This window comes from Phascolarctos cinereus, unplaced genomic scaffold (assembly GCF_003287225.1).
Source record: "Phascolarctos cinereus isolate Bilbo 61053 unplaced genomic scaffold, phaCin_HiC Scaffold_726;HRSCAF=1367, whole genome shotgun sequence".
NCBI lineage: Eukaryota > Metazoa > Chordata > Mammalia > Diprotodontia > Phascolarctidae > Phascolarctos > Phascolarctos cinereus.
In genome coordinates this window covers 383,533,120-383,547,656 of record NW_027556098.1, presented here as the reverse complement: position 1 = coordinate 383,547,656, position 14,537 = coordinate 383,533,120, and the positions used below count along the sequence as shown (strand labels likewise).

General features: G+C 45.3%; 1 protein-coding gene across 1 annotated transcript in view; it reads left to right on the top strand.

Moving 5' to 3' along the window:
• Positions 1 to 2,253, top strand: part of ARHGEF10L (Rho guanine nucleotide exchange factor 10 like) — a 219,623-nt gene extending 217,370 nt beyond the window's left edge. The window contains 2 exon segments of the mRNA XM_020972563.1: positions 1,044 to 1,520; positions 1,523 to 2,253. Of these exon segments, the coding sequence (XP_020828222.1) occupies positions 1,044 to 1,520; positions 1,523 to 1,554 (509 nt within the window). The 3' untranslated portion in view covers positions 1,555 to 2,253.
• The last annotated feature ends 12,284 nt before the right edge of the window (positions 2,254 to 14,537 follow it).

Here is a 14,537-nt window from a genome sequence, read left to right as displayed (position 1 = left end):
AGGGGAAAGAGCGTTGCTACTGGAGGTCTGTCTCTAGTCCCAGCTTGGTTCCTTTCCACCTGGGGATAACTTGGTCCTTTGAGCCTCAGTTTCCTTTTCCTGTAAAGTAAGGGGGTGGTGGAACTAAGGCCAGCATTAGATACCATAATTAAGAAATTAAATTGTCTTTCTTTTCAATTATCTATGACTCAATTACACAAGCCCCTCTGGGATTTCATGTTCTTATTGGTAAAAAAGAAAAGCAACTGTGTGCAGAGTAGATAGAGTTGGCCTTAAAGTCAGGAGGTCTGGATTCAAATCCTGTCTTCCCCACATACTGGCTGTGTGACCTTGGGCAAGTCCACTGACTTTTCAAGGTCTTGGGCAGCTCTCAAAAACTATGAAATTGCAGAGTATGTGCTGAGCTGCATTGCTGAGGGAGGTTCCTTACCTAGGAGATCTCTTTACCAATAAAATTATAGGCCCAGTAAAAACAAAAATCAGGGGTAATGTTTTGGTACTGCCAGCTTTGCAGGGCTGTGGGGAAGACTTTAGAAACCTTAAAGAAATATAAGTTATTGGTTTTGTGAGGCATAAAATGAGGGATTATGTGATGGCTTACATTATCTCCAAGGTCCCTCCCAGTTCTGATATTCCCTGTTCTAAGAGCCCTCCCAGCTCTGACATCCTCTGTTCTAAGGTCTCGCTCAGCTCTGACATCCTCTGTTCTGAGGGTCCTCCCAGCTCTGACATCCTCTGTTCTGAGGGTCCTCCCAGCTCTGACATCCTCTGTTGTAAGGGTCCTCCCAGCTCTGACATCCTCTGTTCTAAGGGCTCTCCCAGCTCTGATATTCTGTGTTCTAAGGGCCCTCCCAGCTCTGACATTGTGTGTTCTAAGGCCTTTCAGCTCTGACATCCTCTGTTCTAAGGCCCCAGGAAGGCTCTGACATTCCACGGTGGCTTCTAGCTGTCACATTCTGTGCTTTGATGTACTAGCTGTAAATCCTTGCACCATCATTTGTCTGTAATAGTCACCCCTTGCCCACTCTCCTCCATCCCTACAGGAAAGGGCATGGTCTCCCTCAATGGTCACTGTGGGCCAGTGGACTTCCTAGCTGTGGCCACCAGCACCCTGGCTCCAGACATCCTGAGGAGTGACCAGGATGAGGCAGAGGAGGAGAAAGGTGAGGGTCCATCCCACGAGCCTCCGCCTGCACCTGATAGCCACCTGGCCCGAGAGCTGGTCCATAAAAAGGGCATCCTCCTTCAGTACCGCCTGCGCTCCACGGCACACCTGCCAGGACCCCTCCTCTCGGTACGCGACCCCCCAGACCCCAACGGGACAGCCCTGGCCCACAGCGAGGAAGATGGCTCTATCTATGAGATGGCCGATGACCCTGATATCTGGGTCCGCAGCCGGCCCTGTGCCCGGGATGCTCACCGGAAGGAGATCTCCTCAGTCGCCATCATCTCTGGAGGGCAGGGCTACCGCAACTTTGGTGGTGGTGGAAGGCCAGCCTTGGGCAGCGAGACAGACAGCACCTGCTCATCTGGCAGGTTCCCTTGATGATCTAGCCCACCCTCCCTCCACCAACTTTGCTCACTCCTGCTTCTCTCCCACGGTGCCTTGCACTGCTCTGGGACTGGCATCATGCCACCCTGGCCTACCTGGGCATTGATTTCCCACAGTGCCCTTTTCTCTAGTTTTCTGTCAGTCTGGGGTCAAACTGGGAAAGGAAGTGACTTCTTCACATGCCAGCTGCTTTGTAGGGTGAAATAGGGCTTGAGGAGCTCTCTTGGCAGAAGGGGGAGAAAACTGTTTTTAAAACAAAGCAAAAAAACTTTCAAAGGGTGTTTTTTTTTCTTTTTTGGTTTGGGATTCTAGGTATGGGAGGGAATCTTTGGAGAAAATGGGTCTTTTAAAATAAATATATATATGTTTTATATATGTGTGTATATATATATATGCATGTATATATATATACATATATGACACCATAACTGCCAATCAAAGTACTGTCCTCACGGTCTCAAGGGCAGGATTAGATTTTACAAAGCTCATCTCTCTAAAGATGCGTGCTTGTGTAAGGAGGTGTGTGCGTGTGCGTGTGCGTGTGTGTGTGTGTGTGTGTGTGTGAGAGAGAGAGAGAGACTGATGCGTGCCTCTGTATAAATAAATAAGTATATATAGTGTATATTATTTATGTATAAATAAAGTCTGTATATATTGGTGCATCGGGAGAGACAATAATAAAGGCATAGTTGATGTCTGTATTTGGGTTACGCTTCCTTAGCTTGGGCTGGGGTCCCTTCTAGCCCCGCCTGGGTGCACAGATGTTTGCGCAGAGGAATCCAGGCTCTGCAGCAAGAAGGATCAGGGATAGAGCCCCCCCTTCCCCAAGAGGAACGTCCTTACTGTTGCTCTTGGGTGTGAGAGGTGACTAAAGGAGCTTGTGGAGTGGGCTAGGAGGGGCTTGTCTGGGCCCGCAGCTGGCCAGGGAGAAGATTTGGGTGCTCTAGGGCAAAGTAGCCAGACCTTTGACATCGCCTCTCCAGCTCTCTAGCCTTGTGGACAAGACTGAAGGGAATACGCTACAATTCTGTTATTGTTGTTTCATCATTTTCTAGTTGTATCTGACTCTGACCCCACTTGGGGTTTTCTCGGCAAAGATACTGGAGTGGCTCGCCATTTCCTTCTCCAGCTCATTTTACAGATGAGGAAACTGAGGCAAAGTTAACAGGGTTAAGTGACTTGCCCAAGGTCACACAGCTGTTAAGTGTCTGAGTTCGGATTTGAACTCATGAAGATGAGTCTTCCTTACTCTTGACCAGGCACTCTGCGCTGTGGCGTTCACCTAGCTGCTCCATGGGCTATAATAGTGATTCTCAAAGTGCAGTTCATGGACCTTTGAGGGTCTCTGAGACTTATCCGGGGATCCTCAAGGTCAAAACTATTTTTATAATAATACTAAGATTATATAACCCACATAAAGAAATGTTCTTTGGGAGAGAGTATCCTCAGTAATTTTTCTAAGTGTAAAGGTGTCCTGAGACCAAAAAGTTTGAGAACTGCTGTGCTATAGGATAGTATAATTCAGCGATCTGGGAGTGGTTGAATGTTTGCTGAAGGGATAGAACTCTGAGCCTGAAGTCAGGAAGACCCGAGTTCACATCTAGCTTCAGACACTTACTAGCTGTGCGACCTTAGTTAATAACCTAACCTTTCTGTGCCTCAGGTTCCTCAGCTGTAAAGTGGGGATCGTGAAAACACCTACCTCCCAGGGTTGTTGTGAGGGTCAAAGGAGATCATATTGCTAAAGCACTGGTTGCAGAGTGCTCGGCACATAGTAGGTACTTCATGAATACTTGTTCCCTGCCCCTCCCCAAGTAGTTGTTATTGGACAGATGTCAGCTTGAAAGTCAGTCTCTAGTGGAGTGCCCCAGGGATCTGTCTCTTTGGAACTACGCCATTCAACATTTTAATCAATGACTTGGATAAAGATATAGATAATGTGCTTCCAAGTGTATCATGGAAGGCGACATAGCACAGTAGAGAGAAAGCTGGACTCCAAGCCATGAACATCTGTGTTCAAAGTCAACCCATATGCTGGTTATGGGACCCTGGGCAAATTCCATAACCTCTCTGTGTACTAGGCAGTTCTCCGAATGCTATAAGTTTGAGAGAATGGCCCAATCTCCATTGCTGAAGAGAGTTCCCTATGCCAGTAAGTAAAGTGCCTACTGTATGTCAGGCACTATGCTAAGCCATGAGGAGGCAAAAAGAGGCAAAAGACAAGTCCCTACCCTCAAGGAGCTTCTAGTCTAATGGAGTAGGCAACACTCGAACAAACCTATGCGAACAAGCTATATACAAGATGAGTAGGAAATAATTAACAGGAAGGCACTGGAATTCAGAGGGTCAGGGAAGGCTTCGGATCGAAGATGGGGTTTTAATTGGGGCTTAAAGGAAGCCAGTGAAACCCCAAGTCTAGTTGCTATCTGTCATGTCGAAGTCCATCCTTTGCTTCCAAGAATCACTCTCATGATTCTGAGATGGGTCAGATGACAGTCCCATGACAAAGATCTGGGGGTTTTAATGGGCTGCAAGCTCAAGATGAGTGAACAGTGTGACATGATGCTAATGCCATGCTAGGCTTTGGTAAGTGGAACCATGGTAACCAGAAAGAAGGGCTTAGTGGCTTGGGAGGGCCAGGAAGACCTGAATTCTGGTCCCACAGGGCAAGTCACTTCTCCTTTTTGTACCTCTGGACAACTTTCTAAGACTTAGGTTGCAAATGAGTTGCTAATCTGCACCATTGGAAAGAGTTTCCATACCAGGAAGCCCCTCCTTACTCCAATGAAATCACATCTAGCCAAACACACACAGAAAACCAACTCCAGCAATCCTAACAAGGGAGGTAACACTGGTGATGCATCGTCTTCCTCAAGCCACACCTGCAATGTTGTTCTAGGGCGTTGGGGGAGTGTCCACGTTCTAGGAAAAAGATGGTGAGGGGGCTGGATTTTCAACCAGGGGAGAAAAGACCTCTGGGTCTGAGGTCCATCAATCCATGAGCTTTGACTGAGCAGTTGCTACATGACAACTCCTCTGTTATCTCCAATCACATTGGAAATGCAAAGACCAAAATAACAGCCCCTCAAGGAGCTTCCATTCAGTGACAACTGTTTTCAAAGTATTTGAAGGGCTGTCATGGGGAGGGAATACATTTGACTCATTCTGCTTGACCCTGAGGAATATTGGGTGGAAACTGTGCAGAGAATAATCTCGGTTTCACGCCAGAAGGAAAAAAAGTGTCCCCAAATCAGAACTTCCCAAAAGTGAAAAATGCTGCATTAAGAGGTAATGAGCTCATCACCATCAGAGGTCTTTAGGAGCAGGTTAGGTGGGGGCAGCTAGCTGCTGCAGTGGATAAAGTACCAGCCTCAGATACTTCCTAGCTGTGTGACCCTGGGCAAGTCACTTCACCCTGATCGCCTCAGAAAAAAAAAAAAGAAAGAAAGAAAAGAAAAGGAAGAGGTTAGGCAACTACTAGTCAGCATCATGTCAGAGGGTATTTTTGTTCTGGAAGCATGGAACGGATCATAGACCAGGTGTTACCTGGGGTTCCTTCTACCTCTTGAGATCCTGAGGTCCCACTTCCCTTCTCAGGTCTCGGTTTTCTCATCTGGGAAATGAGGGGGTTGGAGCTCGTGATATTGTGGGTCCTTCAAGCCTTCCCATTCCGTGATCCTGCATATTCTCTTCCTCTTGGTTGGAACGTTTGGGGCTTAGGGTCTGCAGCTGCAGACGCGCCAAGAAGCCAGGGCTATGATTTGGCTGGGAGTGGGGAGCAGAAGCAGGCCTTAATTTACTGATGGGGATGGAAGCCAGCTAGAGGGTGAAAGGGGGTGTGGGCATGGTTGCTATAGGCAACAGAGCCAGGGCTTTCAGGGGGCCTGACCGGATGTGATTGCCTTGGTCTGGAAAGAGACTTGGACTATTGCCAGCCTCAACAATTTCAGCAGTGAGGACAACCTATGAACTTCGGGGTTGGGGCTTGCAGGTTGGGGGAGGGGCAGCCACTTCCCTCACTCATGACCATCCCTTTCCTGACATCTGGAAGGACAGAACGATCTCCATCACTAGTCTAATGAAGAATGCCCTGGTCGGTTGAATAGTGGGCAGAGTCGGAAGCCTCGCACCCTAGTCCTAGCTTCTCCCTGAATCGCTCTGGGGTGTCGTTTTTATAGTCCAAGCTCCCTAAGCCTCGATTTTCCCATCTGTAGCAGAAAGAGCATGAGATTTCCAGAATAAGATCTGGGTTTGAATTGTAGCTCCCTCCCTCACTAGTAATGTGACAGATAAAGCAACTGTTGGAGCCTCAGTTTCTCCATCTGTGAGATAGGGCTAATAAAATTGTGTCCCTTGCTTTACAGGGTGACATCCTTTATATACGCCCCCTTCTCTCTTCTGATACTGGTACCACCCTGGTGCAGGCCTTTGTCATCTCACATCTGAGGCTGCCTGCCTCTGGTCTCCCCCTTCCAAGCCATCATTCAGCCATCTAAGTGATCTTCTTAAAGCATAGGCCTGACCGTGTCATCTCCCTTATTCAATAAATCCCAGTGGCTACCTATTGCCTCCTGGTCTCATATGTAACCCTATAGCTGTCAAAACACTCTGCAGCCTGGCCCTCTCCTGCCTTTCCAGTCTTCCTACGCTTCACCCCCCCTCCACATACTCTAATCCAGTGACATTGGCCTCCTGCCTATCGCTCACACAAGATGCTCCATTTCCTGACTTCAGGCATTTTTTGTCTTTTTATCCTCAACACTTAGCACGGTGCCTGACACATAGCAGGAGCTTAAAAAATGCTTGTTGACTTGACGGGATGGTTGTGAGGATTGTGCTTTTTAGACTGCAAAGCATTATGGATGTGTGAGGTGTGATTACTGGAGACAGCGTGGTAGGGTGCATAGCCTGTTGGTGCTAGGCTTGAAGTTAGGAAGATGGTGTGATGGGAAGAACCCTGGATGTGGTCTTGTGGGCTCTAGGTTTGAATCCCGGCTCTGCCACTGACTATCCAGGTGACCTTGGGCAAATCACTTCTCTCTGAGTCCCAGTTTCCTTATCTGTAAAATAGTGAGGGAAAGAAGGAGAGGAGATGGCTTCTGAGGCCCTACTTAGCTTGGAACCTACGATGGGTTTCTGTTGTTCAGTCGTTTTCAGTTGCGTCTGATTCTTCGTGACCCCATTTGGGGTTTCCTTGGCAGAGATATTGAAGTAGTTTGCCATGTCCCTCTCCAGCTCATTTTGCAGGTGAGGAGACTGAGGCAAACAGAGTTAAGTGACTTGCCCAGGGTCACACAGCTAGTAAGTGTTAGAGGTTGGATTTGAACTCAGATCTTCCTTATACCAAGCCTAGGGTTGTATTCACTGTGCCACCTAGTGACTAAAAGTATTAGGATCTAAGCTCATCTTCTGTAGGCTCCATAGAAAGCATCTTTGGTGCAAGGATTCATTAGCAGACAGTATGATGGGGATAATCTATACCTCATTCTGTAGTTGTTATTACGGCTTACTCACAAGGATGTTGAGAAGATCAAATATGAAAGACATAATAACAGCAACTTCCATTTATATCAACTTTAGTGTTTATAAGGTATTTCGTTTAGAACCTTGTGAGGTAGGTGATGCAAGTATTATCTCCATTTTCCAGATGAAGAAACTGAGGCTTATAAAGGTTAAGTATTTGACACAGGGTCATTAAAGCCAGGTCTCTACAGTCTGTTATAACTTTGTAACTAAAAGTACCATTAATACTGCAAATTAAAAAAAAATTGTTGTTAGATGAATCAATTAGCTCATTAATGTGGTGTGAATGTAGCTGACCAAATTCAGGATTCTTATATATTTTGAGCTAGATATTTAACAAGTGCCCAGTCCTCTTACCTTCTGAACAAATGCCCGTGAATGTGGCCTTACCCTTCTGAAAGGGTCTACTGTCAGCTCAGTGATTTCATGATGCCTTTGGGTGCTTGTGGGTCGGAAGGCAGAACTCACTTCATGGGACTTCAATCAGTTATGGAGAATGACGGGACTGTCTCCCCTGGATCTGGAGCACCATGAGTCACCAGCAGGGGGCTCCTTCGGTGCTGGTTGTTTGCATATGGTACTGGTCTCCTTTAGAAAGTATTATGTGTCTATCTGGAAGCAGAGGGTTAGACTCTTTTGGGTTCCTCCTAGACGCGGAGGTCCGTAATCTTGACCCCTTTCTCTTTTTCCTTGGGGAAGGGTTAAACCTTACCTGGCTACCTTTTTAGGAAACTGTCAGACCAGTAGAGTAGAAAGGCCTCAGGAGAGACAGATTCCAGGCACTGTTATTACTCCTGGGGTAACCATGGGAAATGCACTCCCATCTCTAGGCCTCAGTTTCCTCTCCTGTATAATGAGGAATTTGGTCTAGATGCCATTTAAGGTCACATCTGGCTTTGACATTCTATATCCTAAGGTCCTTTCCAACTATAGTATACTATAATTTAAGAATCCTCCCAGCTCTGACATCCTTTGTTCTAAGGGCCCTCTCAGCTCTGACATTCTGTTCTAAGGACTCTCCCAGCTATGACAGTCTCTGTTCTAAGGCCCCTCCCAGCTGTAAAGTTCAATGTTTTCCTTCGCTTACTAGAGAAAGGATTTGGTGGTGATGCAGGAAGACCAGAGACCACCCTTCCCTACCTAGAGAGTGAAAGCCTCTGTCATTCTATTCCCTGCACGTGTAGACAACAGACTTTGAAGAAAGAGAAGTCCTAGTTATTGGAAGACCAGATGAGAGGCTAGGCCTATTTCCCAGCCTGGTCTCCCACAGTGGTGCTGATTAAGGAATTGAAGACTGGAGGCTATGTGAGAAAAAGGCTCTCCTTATACTGTTGGTGGAAATTGTTTGTTATTGTCCCTCTGTGTATAGATTTTTCTTTTCTTTTTGAAAACCAATATGGGCAGCTTGCTATGGTGGAAAGAGCCCTGTCACAGATAGGAAGATTGGTACTATGGAAAAAACTCTGAATTTGAGCTCAGAACACCTGGGTTTGAATCTTGACTCTGGAATTTTCTAGAATTTGGGAGCAGATTAAAAAAGTTTTTTTGAATTTTTCTGGAATTTTCTGTGACCTGTAGTAAGTCATGCTGTCTGGGCCTCAGTTTCATCATCTATAAAACAGTAAGTTGGACTAGATGCCACTAAGTTCCTTTCCAGCTCAAAAGTTTATGATTCTTTGGCTGGGCTTTGAATTTGGACAAGTTACCCTTTATGGACCTCAATTTCCTCCTTGGTAAAATAAAGCAATTGGACTAGATGGCCTCTAGATCCTTTCTTCTTCTTCTTCTTCTTCTTCTTCTTCTTCTTCTTCTTCTTCTTCTTCTTCTTCTTCTTCTTCTTCTTCTTCTTCTTCCTTTTGTTAGGCAACGGGGTTAAGTGACTTGCCCAGGGTCACACATCTAGTAAGTGTTATGTGTCTGAGGCCGGATTTGAACTCAGGTCCTCCTGACTCCAGGGCCGGTGCTCTATTCACTGTACCACCTAGCTGCCCCTCTAGTTCCCTTTTTCCACACTGAAGCTCTACCCCATGATCCAGCCCACAGTGAATTTGGAGTTAGAAGACCCGAGTTTGAATCTTGGCTCTGTGTGACCCTGGGCAAATCCCTAACCCTCTTTGGACGTTTCCTCGTCTGTAAAATTTTGGCTTTGGACTAGATGTCCTCTGATGTCCCTTTTGGCTCCAGATGCTTCAATCCTATCATGGTGAGATTCTGGAAAAATCACTTCCTGAGAACGAATAGAAAGCATGAGTCATTGGAGTGACTCTGGGTAAGTGGTGACCTGGTGGCCTTATTTTCATTAGTCTTTGGGCTCAGTCTGTCAGTCATCTCTGCCCAGCAAAGCAGCTGAGAACTAGGCAGTAACACTCAGACCACAGGAAGAAGTCAGTGGAACAAGACCAGAAGGCAAGGAAGGATTTGAAGATGGTGGAGAGGGTGCTTTGCTTTGAACCCTTCTAAGGTGGACCTCCTCTGGTATCTCAGCTTCGATGAAGTCAGTACAGTGTTTAAGAGTAATCATGATTATTTGAGGAATCATAGCTCGAGCCTTAGACCATAGTCACAGACTATGCAGGAGTCATGAATCAAATAGCGAAGTATTTAATTTAGACCATAACAAGATAACTCAGCAATAATAACAGGCAGCAAAAATAATTTTCAATCCCCTTTCCTTCATACAAAAATGGGAAAAATAAATTTTTATTAATACTTTTTTATATCACCTACATTTTCCAATGTATCTCTCCTTCTGCCCTCTCAGAGAGTCATCTTTACAAGAAAGCATAAAAAAGAGGGGAAAAAACGAATTCAACAAAACTAATGAAGACATTCAAAAAGATCTGGTGCTGTGCAGTGTCCTAAATCCATAGTTCCCCTTCTCTGCTGAGGAGTTGGGTTGGGGTCGCTTCTTATAGTTTATGTTTGGAGTTAAGTTTGGCATTTATCTTTTTGCAGCATTTGTTTTTAATTTTTTTGTTCTTTCCATTTACATATGGTCATTGTGTATATTGTTTTCCTGATTCTGTTGACTTCAGTTTGCATGAATTCATGTAAGTCTTGCTTATGTGCTTTTCTATATTAATAATATTCATTGCTGCTTAAGGCATGGTACTGTTCCATTGCATGTGTAGGCCACAATTTGCTTAGCCATTCTCCGATCAATGGACATTTATTTGCTTCTAATTCTTTTATTCCACAATATGTGCTGCTGTAAATATTGTGGTATATGTAGGCTCTTTCTTTTTAGTCACTGACCTCTTTGTGGTATATGCCTAGCAATGGAATGTCACTTTAGCATAATTCCAAATTTTTTTCCAGAATGGTTGGACATACAGCTCCACTAACAATGTATTAGTGTTCCCCTCCCTTCATACCTTGACTGTGATGTCATTGGTCCTTTTTTAGTATCAAGGATGAACAATAACAATAATCTTATTGGTGCTGATAGGGAAATCATCTAAGCACAATTGGTGCAAGGAGGGATTGTCCAGCATTAAAATATTTTCTACTGATGACATGCTGTAGTGGAAATCCCTTCCTCTCAGCCATACTTCCTCAGATGAGCACCTTAGCTCCCTATATGTCCAAGATTGTCTTCATCCCTTCCATGGGTATCACCAAGCTTTCCAATGCCAGGGCTTGTGGGATAAGGCTTCTGTATCCATGCCAATCTTCCTTTGCCAGCAATACATACCAGACTCATGGTTGGCCATCACTATTTCCCATTGCTGGTTGGTCATCCAAATTAACATTGTTAGAATATGAGTCAGTGGGTTGTTGTTAGCTTGTACTTGGAATCAAGCTCCATACATCCAGTCTATCAGTGACAGCCCACATCAGAGCCAAGAGCTACAATTTGTGGATGGGATAATGAGGCTCATTGTCAGTAAATTCTCTCCTGGCCAAAGCAGTAGACTCCTGGTGGCCATTGCTCTTCCAGTATCAAATTGCTACCAGTGCCTGTAGGCTGACATTGGTTAAAACAAAGAACCACCTTGGACCTGTAAAAGCCAGCACTGGTGTACATCGAAGGCAATTTGCCAAGTACTTGACCACGTTCTTCAACCCAATGATCTCCAAACGAGGACAGGGGCTCCAGCCAGATCATCCTCCCCTGCCCCTGCCATGTTTTATTCTGATTCTTCTTAGCCATATTCCCATGTGTGGGATAATTAAGATGTATTGTAAAGATACCATAGTTCTTTGCAAATTTCCAACAGTAGTTCCCAGATCCTAGAAAAATCTTCAGGTCTTATTAATTCCTAATTGCCAGATTCAATGGCTTTTTCTCAGTCCTCATTCTTCTGGACCTCTCTATAGTATTTGAGTATACTGACCACCCTCCCTTCCTGGATACTCTCTCCTCTTTGAGTTATTATGACACTACTCACTCTTGATTTTCCTTTCTTTGCTAGATCTTCATCTGTGTTCACTCTTTAGCCATGGGCATCCCAATAGGCCCTGTCCTGAGCCCTCTTCTTTCTCAATATTTTATAACTCTGGAGGATAGAATCAATTCCCACGGGCTCAATTATCACCTCTATGCAGATGACTCCTAGATCTATGTACCCAGCTCTAGTCTTTCTTCTGAGGTCCAGTCTTCCATTAACAGTTGGACATCTCCAACTGGAGGCCCCATAGGTGCCTCAGGTTCAACATGTCCAAATGAGAACTCATTATCCTTACTCCACTCCCCCACCCTGATTCCCTCCCTTTTTTCCTGCCAAAGGCATGCAGAGCTGTCTTTCCAGTCACTCAGGTCCATAACCTCAGACTCGTTGTCAACTCATTCCTCTCCTTCACCCCCTCCATACTCAGTCAGTTGCCAAGTCTGATTAATTCTTCTTCCCATGTCATTTCTCTCTTCTGCTCCCTCTTTTCCACGCACAAGGATACCACCTTTATTGGTCTCTTTGCCTCAAGTCTCTTCACCTGAGATCCGTTTACAATTCCAGTCCACCTTCACTCTTCCAGTCCATCCACTGATGGCTGCCGCATTGATAAACCCTGAAGTTCAGGTCTGACCATGTCACCCCTCAGACATATACATATGCTCAAACATTGGTTCTCTTTCTTCTAGGCTAAGATACAAACTCTTCTGTTAGCATTTAAATAAAGGCTTTCATGGTTTGGCTCAAACCTATCTCTCTAGGCTTAATGCATGTGACTCCCTTTCACAAACTCTATTTTCCTATTTATTCTTGATCACGCGTGGTGCTTCTCAATCAATCAATAAGCATTTACTAATCATGCATTATGTGCCATTGTTTGTTGTTATTTCTTGCCCTTCATTCTTGAAGAGGACCATGACATCAGGAAGATGATGCCATGAGTTACAAGTGAATTGGATTTAAGTGGGAGAAGGCTGTTCAAAGTCACTTTCATGAGCCCTCTGGGTCCAGTGGCAAGATATAGATCAGGACGACTGGAGATGGCTCTGCACTATGTGCTGAGCTAGTGATAAGCACTGGGTTAAAAAAAAAAAAGGCAAAAGACAGTTCCTGACCTCAAGAAGCTTGCAATCTGGTGGGGGATACTAGCTACAAACAAATATATACAAAGCAAACTATATACAGGAAAAATGACAGAGAGAAGGCACTGGAAATAAGAGGGGTTGGGGAAGACTTTCTGTAGAAGGTGGGGTTTTAGTTAGGCCTTACACAAGAGAGGTCAATAGTAGGAGTGGAGAAGGGAGATCATTCCAGTCATGGGGGACAGCTAGAGAAAATGCCCAGAGCTGAGAGATGGAGGGTCTGGTCTGTGGAATAGCCAGCAGGCCAGCGTTGCTGGATTGAAGAGTATATTGTGGGGAGGAAGGTGTAAGAAGACTGGAAAGGCAGAAGGGAGCTGGGTTATGAAGGGCTTTGAATGCCCAGTGGAGCATTTTGTGTTTGCCAGTGGAAGCCACAGGGAGACACTGAAGTTTATTGTGTGAGTGGGTGGTGGTGATATAACTGGCCCTGTGCTTTGGGAAAATCGTTTTAGTGGCTGAGTGGAGGATGGACTAGAGTGAGGAGAGGCTTGAGGCAGGCAGACCCCCCAGCAGGCTACTGCAGTGGCTCAAGAGGGAGATGATGGGAGCCTGTCCTTCCTCTCTCCCTGCCTTTGCTCAAGCTGTCTTCTGTGCCTACAATGCACTTCCTCCTCAATTACTCCTCTAAGAAGCCCTGGCTTCCTTCAAAGCCCGCTAAATTGTTTCCTCCAACCCAAGGCCTTTCCTGTTCCCTTAATCACTATTGACCACCCTCCTAATTACTTTATTTTTGTAATTACTGTATTTTGCTATATTTGTAATTACTATATTTTTGTATTTACTTATAAGTGTACTTGTCATTTTCCTTGAGAAAAACGTTAGCTCCTTGAGGGCAGAAATTGTTTCATTTTTGTCTGTGTCCCCACTGGTGCCTAACATGTGTTTTTGTTGTTTAGTTGTGTTTTCAGTCATATCTGACTCTTTGTGACCCCATTTGGGGTTTTCTTGGCAAAGATACTGTAGTGCTTTATCATTTCTTTCTCCAGCTCATTTTTACAGATGAGGAAATTGAGGCAAATAGGGTTAAGTGACTTGTCCAGGGTCACACAGCTAGTGTGTCTGAGGCTGGATTTGAACTCAGGAAGATGAATCTTCCTGACTCCAGGCCCAATGCTCTGTGCACAATGGCGCCCCTTAGCTGCTATGTATCTAGCGCACAGACACTTGATAAATGCTTCATAATAAGTGAATTCATGTTTCTTGGGACCTGATCCGGTGATGAGCACATCTAGCTTCTTGGAGTTAGTACTTCTTTCCTGCTGAGACTCTGTGGGACCCTTGAACTTAGCAGAGCCTTCCCAGAACTCATTGCCAGCCGACATTCAGACCAGGGACTTCTCGAATTTCTTGGACCTTCAGCAACCTTTCCTCATGCTTTGCCGGCATCCTTCCAAATATGACGAGGACACGGAGATACCCCGAGGCTTCCAGGTAGCTCGTGTCTTCAACCACTTTTTCCATGAGTTACTAAAAGTGGCGGAGGACTCAGAAATCCCTTGGGGCATCAGTTTCGATCCGTAGTATCTCAACAGAGACAAAAATCACATTTTCTTTATCATCCACCTTGGAGATCTTATAGTATCCATTGTGCACGTCCAACACCACATACTGCTGTCTGTCTGCCCACCAGACACTATGGGGCATTGCTGACTCTTGTTGCGATAGACTCACCCACTCATGTCAGTTGTCTTATTTGTGGTTGCTGTTCAATTGTGTCCAATTCTTTGTGATCCATTTGTGCAGGTGGGAGATGGTTTCTTGGCAAAGATACTAGAATGATTTGCCATTTTCTTCTCTAGCCCATTTTACAGATGAGGAAACTGAGGCAAACTGGGTTAAGTGACTCGCTCCACCACATAGGCGGTAAGCATCTGAGGCTGGATTTGAACTCAGGAAAATGAGTCTTCCTGACTCCAGGCTGGCGTCTAT